This window comes from Seriola lalandi, unplaced genomic scaffold, assembly GCF_002814215.2.
Source record: "Seriola lalandi dorsalis isolate HSWRI2012SDOR001 ecotype SW California unplaced genomic scaffold, Sedor1 jcf7180002054524, whole genome shotgun sequence".
Taxonomy (NCBI): domain Eukaryota; kingdom Metazoa; phylum Chordata; class Actinopteri; order Carangiformes; family Carangidae; genus Seriola; species Seriola lalandi.
The window spans coordinates 299,013-310,394 of record NW_019525077.1 but is presented as its reverse complement, the minus strand read 5'-3'; the positions used below and the strand labels follow the sequence as shown (position 1 = coordinate 310,394).

The 11,382-nt window shown below is 39.6% G+C and overlaps 1 protein-coding gene across 1 annotated transcript in view; it reads right to left on the bottom strand.

Annotated features, from left to right (window-relative positions):
* Positions 1-1,257: 1,257 nt before the first annotated feature.
* cnnm4b (cyclin and CBS domain divalent metal cation transport mediator 4b) overlaps positions 1,258-11,382 on the bottom strand; it is a 46,869-nt gene continuing 36,744 nt past the window's right edge. The window contains exons 6-7 of the mRNA XM_023414385.2: positions 5,618-5,796; positions 1,258-4,831 (exon numbers count right to left, since the gene is read on the bottom strand). Coding sequence (XP_023270153.1) covers positions 4,580-4,831; positions 5,618-5,796 — 431 coding nt within the window. The 3' untranslated portion in view covers positions 1,258-4,579. The remainder of the gene's footprint in view (positions 4,832-5,617; positions 5,797-11,382) is intronic.

Here is an 11,382-nt window from a genome sequence, read left to right as displayed (position 1 = left end):
AAAAAAAGGGGGGGGGGGGGGGGGGGGGGTACTCCAACTTGTACACAAGCATAAACAAAAACAATCTCAGCCATAAAAATCAACAAAAGGAACAAAAACAGTCAGTTGAAATGTGTGTGTGTCAAAAATATTTCAGGAATGAACACAAAATAAATTAAAAATCCAGTACAGTGATTAAGAGATGAAGGCAAAGGCAACAGAATAGTGAGTCAACGAGTTCCTTGACACGATGGTGAAATTAAATAAATGCAGTGTCACGACGGTGACAAAATAATTATGAAATCCGGGTCAGTAACAGAATTGTGACAGAGCTACTCATCCGGCAACTTTGGCAAATTTGTGTCCTTTGGAAAAATACTGCTGTCCTTCGCTAAAGTGCTTTCACTTTTAATCACGGATGAGTCCAGGCTGGTTCAATTTTCTGAACTCCCAAAATAGGGAGCAGCTGTTGGTTCTTGGTTAGAAAGCATATGCAGAGACTTTTTCTCCAAATCAGAGACGTTTTCAGAAGTTGTACGCAGAAGTGCAAAAACATCAGTGGGTGGAGCACTTTTTTTGTTTTCTACAGTCTTTCTCAACAGATTAAACACGTTGTTGGTGTTTTCTGTCCATATTCTAAGATAGATGACTTGCTATGACTAAACCGGAGAGCAAAACAAAGATAAATCGATGATTATCTTGTCAGCTTTCAATGAGTCAGTGTAAGTGATCCCTAGACAAACCTGAGAGGATTAACAGTTAAAACTTTAATCAGGTTGCATCTTCAAAGGTATTTTAATGAGCTCACAACTGTCCGCAGTTTTCCCGAAATTATGCAATGTTTCCCCGAGGTGAAACAAATGCTTAAATCCAATAATTAGTCACAACCTCACATTGCTAGCTGGGAATGCTGGATTTAAACTTTGCTTCTGTCCTATAGGCAAATGTTTAATCATTAAACAGAGACAGTGTGAGATCACAAAAATACATTTTAGGCTGAAACCTGCTGCTGAACATCAGTTTTAACACTCAGTTTCCCACTAAGTTTCGTGTTGGGATGTGACCAAATGACGGATTAGCAGACAAGGTCATGAGGTCACAAATGTTGTTAGACATTAGCATGCTGTCAAAGTTTCATGGATACTGTAGTTTTTGAAGACTAACAACATGAATGTTCTTTAATCACGAACCATATGTTCATGGGAATATGGAAATTAAATCCCAGAAAAATGTTGCCACATTTCAAAATTGAAGACGCCCAAAGTTGCGGGGGCCATGTTAGCTAAATTCGAACCATCTTTAATAATTTATATACGCAGGTAAGTTAGCATCCTTAGCTCCAAAAGTCTGTTTCAGTGACTAACAGCCAGAAAGTCATAAGCTGCTAAAAACCACCAGTCGTTACTGTGAGCGTTTGAAGAATTTGACTTTTTTTATATTAATTATTACATTGGTTTTGGTTTGCTTTTATTATATCATAAAGTGAGCCATAAAATCTTGAACTTTAATGGTATAACAATCATTAATACCATAAAAACAGGCTGATTTTCCTCTTTGCTAGTAGCTAACTTTGTCCTTGTCTTCACCCACTGAGGTTTAACTCAGCCAGTTATTTTACTGTAAATCCACGCTGCTGTGATTTTAGTGTTTTGAAAGTCCCCATTGAAATATAATTAGTGTAATTAACAAATATTCCAGTTAAAATAAAGGATTGTACCACTGTGTAAGAAAGTATCAGGTAAATTGACTCAATTGGACTCAAACTGAAGTGTTTTTAAGGCAGTGTGAGGCACACTGTGTTGAAACAAGCTCAGAAACTCTCACAGCCTCCATGACGGCCTTTAGCCTCCAGGCTGAAACAAACTGACCATGACTTGAATAAACTGGATGTAAAAGACAAACTGACAAAGCATCAAGTTCAGCTCAAATAATTGCAACTTGTGGATAAATTATTGGCATACCGTTGAAGACACACAAAACACCGGCACAGCTCAGACCCATGATGCATCAGGCCACAGCACAACGTGTCAAGCAAATGTCTAACTTATTCTTTAGATGATCACCACTTGTCTTTGGCAGAAAACACAACGTAAAGGAAAACAATGACACAATCAACTATTATTTATGTGTTAATTTTTTACGGGCAAAACCTTCAGCTGAAACTTATTTAAACTTTTTTAATTTACATTAACTTTTCTTGCGTCTTTTCTCGAAGAAAAAAAAAAAAAAAAAAAAAAACTTGTCACATTTCCCGAGAAAGAAAAAACCACAAAATCAGATGAATCAAAGATTTAAAAAAAAAAAACAGAAGTTATTCCAATGAATTTGAATCCATATTGTCATACTCTGGTTTCAGATTTCTGCTAAACAGGGAAACAGAAGTGCTTCATGATTCCTGTTTTAGGACAGTGCTGTTGCTGCAGACGACACGACAAGCTGAGCACATATTTCAGAACAAGCTTCAGTAGTTTTACTTTCACAAAACTTCACAGTGTTTGTTCATTGACAGAAGTGGAATTCAGTGATAAGGAAACACCTCAGTGTCGATTGAGAGTCTGATGTTGTCGATCTCAGAAAGCAGCGACATTAAAGGAAAAAAAAAACTGTTACAAACTCAGAAATCTTCCGTTTGTGATGATCTGTTCTTGTTGTTTTAAGTTAACTGTTTCTGGTGCATCCACTTCCCTTCGGCGTGTCATCCACTCCTTCTCCTGATGTCCTACGTTTCCCAGAATCCCCCCCTGCTTGTTGGATTCACCTGTGATTTATTTGTTTTAAGTGGGTAAAAGCATTGCATTCTGGTATATGTAGTAGCTAGTATAGAAATCAATCAATCATAGATGTCTTGCAGGAAAAAACATTGTTCTTTGATTTTAAAAACCAAAACCTGGTGTATGATTTACTTTTCATGTTTAATATCAGTAAATATATCTATTAAACAACACCACTGTGGTTCTTGTAGAAATCAGACAAAGAAAAATCTGTTACCAGACACAAAGTTTACGAGTTTTGGGACAAATCTTTCCTTTAAAATCTCCTCAGATTGTACAGTAAAAAATAACTGGAGTGTGTGCAGTCCTCTGAACAACATGCTTTGTGATAACTGTAAAATATACAACGTAGTTTCCGATGACAATGACAAACTTTTCTCGATGCCAGGGCTGAGCGGTGTGTTAGGCTACAGAAATACAAAGAATGATAAATGTTTAAGTTGCTGTTCAGTACGACAGAGTGACCCCTTCCCCAAGATCTGATTAAAAAAAAACCCCAAACATAACCACTGAATGCAAAAGAATATTTTACACATAAAATCCCACGAGGCAAAAAAAAAAAAAAAAATCATATTTCTTGCCCCCCTCATTGACAAAAATGTACACACACATTAACTAAATAAATAAAGTCTCAGATTTATAGTATTTTCTAGTCAGGAGGTGATCAAGCTTCCCTCTTTTGGTTTTCTGTTCCCACCATGTCTGGTGATGGCCATTTTGGTCACACACACACACACACACACACACACACACACAGACAAACCACCCTCTCTTATAAAGTAGGAAAGGACTCACACTGAAGTCTCTGCGCTCTCAAACACCTTCACCTCTGCGAAAACTGATTCCTACGCCGACCTGTCTCATCTGAAAACTGCCCATCGCATCTTTTCAGATCCTTTCATTTCAGTCATCGAGGCACCGTGGACGAATCGATTTCACAGAGAGGAGGCCGTTTGAGAGCCGGGCTGCCACAGTTAACGTACCCTACACATTTAAATTTAACACATTCATCATAATCAATATTGATTGTCTTAATCACAATACAGACTGGCTGTCTATCGGCGCTGAATCTCTTAACAACTCTGGGATAAAGGCTCTGGGCTACTTACTGCTTCTATCCAGGATATATATGTATATATACCCACCCCCACCACAAACGAAAATAAGGAAAACAAAACAGAAAAAGAGTCAGTAGGAGTCTCGTGTGTCCGTCTCACACAGATTTTATCAATAAATATCTCACTATAAATTTCTACGGAACATATATTACTTTGTTGGAGCTCCGCTGACATGCTCGGGTCGTCTTTGTCTTCTAGCTGTATGGATGGTGTGGAGGGGGATGCAGGTTGCTACGCATGCAGCGGCGGGTTGGTTTGCGACTGCACTTGCATGTATGTACTGGAAGGGGAAGGGGGGAGGGGGGTGGAGTCTCCCTGAGTCTCTGATTAGGGACAGTGAGGTGGAAGCACACACACATACACACACAGATTTAAAAACACACACACACACACACACACACACACAGGGGAAGAAGCTCGCAAAATCGTGGAGGCCTCTGAACGACGACTACGTTGATGGGCGAGAGGGAGGAGCTTCCTGGTCCAGACAAGCAGGTCCTTCAGATCTTGAGTCAGTGAATACATAAGGAGCATTCACACACACTCGTACTCTCTCTCTCACACACACACACACACACACACACACACACACACACACACACACACACACACACACACACACACAAACTCCTCCCCCTCCCCAGCATACATCCGAGCGTAGTAGTGCGTGCGTGCAAACGTAGGAGTACGGATGATCGTTGGTGGGGGGGGTCAAATGCTGTTTTCCAGCTGGCTGTGGTGGTTGGGTGTGTGCGGTGAGTTCTGCTCGTTAAGCAGGAGCAGCGTCGTCTCGTCCGGTCCGTTCTCTGTCGGGGTGGAGTCCGCTCCCAGGTCTGTGATGCTGGTGTTGGCGGGGGGAGTGGTTGGATCCAGGCGGACCACGTTGTGGCCGCTCTCTGGGGACTGAGGTGTGCTGTCCAGACGAGACGCCATCAGGCCGTTCTGGTACTGAGCCCGTGTGATCTGAGGGAGGGAGGGGGACATGAGAAGGAGATCGAAGCTGATGCTGGTTTTCTTTGGTAGAATTTTCCTTTAAAAAGGTCCAATATTTTACACTTTTACAGTGTTTCATTTGACGTGTTGATCCATTAGAAGATATAGAAGATATTTACATCTTCTCTCCGGCGCTCTAGTAGCAACAGGTCAAGGACTGACTGTTTTCTGAGTGATATAATAAAAAAAAATTAATGATGGGTCCAGGTGGGTTAGGGTTAGACTGAGAGTGGAGACTGGTTTGTTGTGACATCACAAAGTTACAGAAGTCCTAACGGCTGGTTTTAAGGCTCCGTTTCTGAATACAGGCTGTGTGTTTCTCTGTGGACTGAGGCTTTGATACTTTCACAGTATTAATATAGAACCTGCTTTATAATCAAACAACACATGGAAATATACTTTATATGATATGAAACATTTAAACCTCCAATAACTGATTTTTTTTGGCTGTTTGGAGGCAGCAGAAACTATGAACACAAAATTGACATATCACCTTTTAGGTTGATATGGTGAACAAACAGCTGCTCATTTACACATTCAGCAGTTATGGAGCAACATTATCATTCATTTGGACTTGTGTTTATGTCTCCACCAACCTTCACAATTTCTTTCCCCCAGCTTAATGAAATTGCAATTTTATCCATTTAAAACGAAATCTAACTCAGTAAATTGAGCATAAAACAATGAAAGGGTCTGAACGCTCTCTGAAGCAGCTCATACAATACTAAACGACGGGGCATGTTTGTTGTAACCAACCTTGACAAACTGCAGGTCGGTGAGGGCGCGGACGTAGAAGTCGGGTGTGTACTGCTGCGAGGGGATGCTGTTGTTGAGCTGGCTGTTGCTGCCGCTGACGGAGAGAGACTCGGTCCGGTCCGCTCCGCTCAGAGACGCTGTTCGGTTCAACCCACTGAGGTGTGACGGCGAACGAAACTCTGCAAACACACACGCACAGAGAAAAGGGTTATTAACAGCTCCTGTTAGCAGCTAAGAGACAGAGCAGTGTGATGAAGATCTATCAGGCTGTGCTGCGTACATACAAAATAAAACTCTTCATCTTGAGTCAAAGCTGTGTCGTTGGTTTGATTCTACTGTTTCAAAGCCATTCGTGGACTAACGGCTCTATGATGCCACTACAGATCAATGGAAACACCTCGAGGGCACAAGATGCAGTGAAGGGTCAAATGCAGGTTAATAATGAATGAACACAACTAATTAGTGACACACAAGGTATGAATGATGCACAAAATAACAACAGTAACACCTACACAAACGTTGTAAAGTAAACGTGTGAGAGCAAGAGGGCAGGAGGTTACAGAAGTTAAAGTTAAGTTATATCATCCATGAACAGCACAAACTCATGACCATCTGCACACACCCTTTGTTTCACGGACACATCAGCAAAGTGCTGTCTGTCTCACACGCCAAGGCGGTGACTCACAAAATTTTCCAAATAAGCAGTGACTCAATTAGTGCTTTCATATTTACAAAGCTTAAAGTACCTTCATTTACCGCTGAGCAGCACATGATGCAAACTATGATACGTATAATTGACAGCGGCGGAACAGAAGCGAAACTTTAACCTTTTAACACCCATAATTTGACCAGCAAAATATTATCAATATGAGTGTTTCTTAATGTGTTTGTCAACAACAGTAACTCCTGCAGTTAAGCTGCAGGTGTATAGACGGATAATGAATCACAATATAGGAAAACACATCAATAACGTCTTCACGGGAGAAGTCAGAATGGTTGACATACACTTAATTTATCATTAATAAACTTCATGTCCTTATTTCTATTACAACTGCATTACAAACCATTTAATTTAATATTAATATTTAATACTTATATTGTCCCAAGTATTCCCATAAAGACTGTAGTAAACTTATTTCATTCAGGGTGGGGAGTTTGGTTTATTTCTTCTGTGACCAATATTTGCAGGTGAAAACATGTCCACAGAGGAGAGCAGACTTAATAGCTGCAGGACACTAGTATGATGTAGAAATCCCCAGACAGTCACTACTATGAAATGTCACATCAATACAGACAAACACAACAATATCTGTATTGTCTGATTTGACTCTTGTCTTTTTTTCCAAAAAGAATCGATTAATCTGCAAATTATTTTCTTGTTTAATCCATTAAATCATGGTCTTTAAAAGGCCCAAGCTGACACATGACACACTTTGTCTCAACAACAGTCAAACACCAACGGAGAAAAGCAGAAAAGCCAGTACCAGTACGTGTTTGCCACGAGTTGCTGATTTGTTTTTCTGTTCTGCAAAATAGACAACTGACACCTTATACATATGCTGTCTCGAAACGATTGGGTGTGAAAGGGTTAAAGCGCCAAATATGAAACAAATGGTCTACTACTGTATTCTTAGTCATATTAACTAATCATTTTCTGATTAAAATAACATCTTATTGTTGAGTCAAAGTCTAAAACACTTCCGGCAAGTTATTTTCCACCTCTGCTCCGACAAACTGAAACCACAATGACTAACATTCATGAGCTTCATCCAGCAGACTGTTTAGTTTTTATCGTGACATGCTAGTTTCATCAATGTATGTCTCACACACACACGTACACACACATATACACACACACACACACACACACACACACACACACACACACACACACACATTTTAAACGCAGGCTCGTTACCAGCTGTGTTATTACCAGTAGGCGTGAGTCTTCCAGCAGCGGGCCTCAGTGAGTCATAGGAAACTGTTTTACCTGGACACGTCAAGTGCGTTAACTTTCAAGGAATTCAGCTCGCTAGTTAATCCTGGATATCTACGGCTCATTTTCTTAGTTAGTGGTTAGATTTTCACTTAGTCATGAAAGAATCTTTATTGTTTAGATATTCAAGACTGTTGAGATCCAGTAGGGAACTTTTCTTTATTAAGATCCTTCCGCTAAACATTCATCTACAGCTTCAAACTTATGGCTCAGCACTTATCTAGTCTGGTTCAGTTGGAAGTTTATCCCTGCTAAAAGGGAGTTTCTTCTTCCCACTGTCACCAAGTGCTGCTCATTGTGGGAACTTTTGGGTTTCATGCTATAATATTGTAAGGTCTTGCCTTGCGATAATGCATGTTATAATTTGGTGCTATACAAATACAATAAAATTGAATTAATTGAATAGTTTTTCCAGCTACAAGTTTTTTTTTTTAAGGCTTTTTAGCATTCATGTTAGTCCTGCCCTGTTTGTGTCATGTAAAGTTAAATCAGATAAATGCAACCATTAAACAACCATTGTCTAAACTAAATCTAAATATATGAATGATTAAATCAGAGTGCATTTTGCTGTTTACGTCTCTCTCAGAGTGCAGACTTGTTTACTCTTTGCAAAAAGCATGATGTAGAGTTGCAGGATTTTCCATTTCCTCAGCCTCAGTCACATTAAACAACTCAAACCAAATAATGTGGTAGTGACGTTGAACTACATGAACAGATATTCAGATACATGTTCCTCTGACTTCTTGATACTATTTCAATTTCAACAGAACAAACTCACAGGACTGAGTTCAGAGACGTATATGACAAAAGCTTAGGTGCATTTTATTTTGTTCCCCTATTTTCTATCGTTATCAGCATTAAGTAAACGGTTTATAATACACTATAATATAATTGTAAGGACAGTTCAAGTGTTTATTACTGTGCAGTGTTTTAGTCAACATTTCTAACTTTTCCTATGAAAACATACTATTAGAAAAATAATAATAATTATATTATTATTGCTGTTGTTGTTGTTATACCTTTATATTTTAGCTATGTTGTCACTCATTATTTGGTTATACATCTGCCTTCACTCATGGGTGTCCACAGAAGGAATTATAGTTGATGATAAATACATATAAACACATATAAATACACCGCGGTGTAATATAAACCAATCAATAAAGGCTAAATAGGCGGATTTGAAGTAAAGTGTTAGCAAAGTATTTATTTTTCGTAACTTTTGTGTCTTGGGTGAGAGTTAAAACTTAAAGAAGAGTTACCTACTGGATCTTCAAGACTTAAAAAATCTGTGAAGGTTTTTCTATCAGTCAAAGCTCAGCTTGTGATCAGGTGCTCGCAGGGAGAGTTAGTGTCTTTAGGACTACGGTGGATGATGGGACCCAGTTCCAAACAACAACCCTCGCTCCTACCCCTTGGAAAGCGGTTATCTTAAAAACACTTTCATTGATGATTACGACACTGAGCAGGTACTGGGATTACATTTGGAACTGGGTACTGGTGATTAAAGTGGAGGAGACATACTGGCTGCAGTGCTACTGTTTGTTGTGCTCTAAAAGACTACAGTCTATTTCAGCAGTTAATGTCCTTGAGTTTATTCAAAACTATAGGGTTTATAATATGTTGCGAAAGTGAAGGATAGGACAACAATAACCAAAAAGAAACAACAAAAAAACACACATCCAGGCTGCATCTCAACAGCTTCATGTTCTCTCCATCTAAACACGGATGTAAAACAAAGAGAGAAAGAAACCATCTGAAGCTATTAGGATGCATCCAGAGCTGACGCTGCAAAGAGCGGACAGCTTAACCCCTCGAGGGCCTACAAGTCCCATCTGGGTGTCTTGTGATGCTGTCCCATCCTTCTCCCTTTTTTCTTAGAGGTGCCACGTGATCATTAACTGTCCCCATGTGTCCTGCCAGCTGAAGAGCTGTGCTGACATTTTGGCAGATACGCTCTTTGATCATCCTTCCTACTTTTGCAACAACATGAGCGGCGTCTTTTCGGCCTCTGCGTCTCCTCTGTACTACTCTGCACACGCTTATGCTAATACGTCGGTGCACTGTTTGTTTAGTGTTGTCATCTACCTGCTTTGTAAGGTAGGTATAGGGATACAGATCTCCGGCAGGCGCAATGTGATCCATACACTCAGAATTCAACTGATTGTTTATTTGTTTTTTTTAAAAACCCAAATCTGGGGCTGGTTTCACAAAGACAGACTTCGCCTTTGGCACAGACTTCAGAGAGACGTCTAAATTCATCTGTTGCACAAAGCAGTTCAGTTCTTGACTGTCTTGCTGGAAACTGGACTGTGGCACAATGAATTCTGGGTAAATTAAAATTGAATTTAATAAAAAAAAAAAGGCCAACCGAGGAACCACATCTTACAGCTCGGTCTTTCCCTTCTCATCGCATTCTCCATAACAATGTTAACTAAACCACAAAGTATGAGCCATTTCCTGTTTTTTGTTGATGAGTGCTACTAGTCAGTGCAGGTGTCACAGACAGTTACCATGGTAACTTATGCATGAGTCAGCCCGAGGTGTCTTATTTGTATCAGACTAATCTGTGAGCAAAGTTAAGACTGGTCCAATACAACAGAACAGTCTGAAATATCTCTATGAAATCGGCCTCTGACGTGCGATATCATTATTATTATCATTATTGTTATTATTATTATTGTTATTATTATTCTTGTGTATCTAACAAACATTTCCAATAAGGATATACTAAATTAGATTATTTTGTTACACAGGATTTGATTATTCTGACCCAGATACTACGTACTAGGGCTGCACCTAACGATCGTTTTCATTACTGATTATTTCTAAAGAGTCACTTCAATGCTGAAAAAAGTAAATTCTGATTAAATAAAAAATTATTTAAATGATGGATCCATTATTGGAATTTTTGCATTTTATCTTTTGTCGATTGATAAAGTGTCTCAGCTCTACTTTGAACAGAGGGAAATGTTTTACAGCTGAAAACTAAACATGCGAGCGGCCTCATGTGGACAAACCATGTAATGACCAAATTCCTCCACCATTTTCATTCCAGCACTGAAACTTCTTTCTTTGCTTCTGACATAAACACAGACACCGTAATAAGATAAAACCCTCCATTAATATCAGCAACGTTCAATTGGTCGAGCTCAAATTAAAGGGAGAAACTGACCAAAAGTGGATCACCATCACTTTTTCCTTCCACTGGAGTCTGAGCTGACGAACATGAACTCTGACCTACACCTTCATGTGTTAAGGACTTAGTCACCTGCAACACATGCAAAATTCATGCAAATTAAATGTCGACTAATTAAAACCAGGTGTAAATGAGGTCATCCAGTTGAACAAAGAGCGTATTTGCCAAAAAAAAAAAAAAAAAAAAAAAAAAGGAGCTGTCATGTCGTGACTCTTTGCTTTCCTTAAAGGGTAAATCTACACTGAATCACGTGGAGAAGAAGAATGCAGCTGCACTTCTCTTTGTTGGGTGAAACCTTCAAACAAGTTGCACCTTTGACCACGACACAATCAGTAACATGATGATGGATATTTTGACATCCAGTGGATATCACGGATTGAGATGTGGTTTGAAGTGCAACCCCACAATTCATTGTTCCTGCCCTTAGAGAGCCGTGCAGGAGCAGTTTTCTGCCCTCCGTGGTTAGGCCTCGATTTACCCTTCAGCAGATTTCTAAGCCAACATGGAGAAAAATTTCTAAACCGCGCCCGGTGAATCAAAAGCCAGGCCCACCCACTAACGCCCAAACCC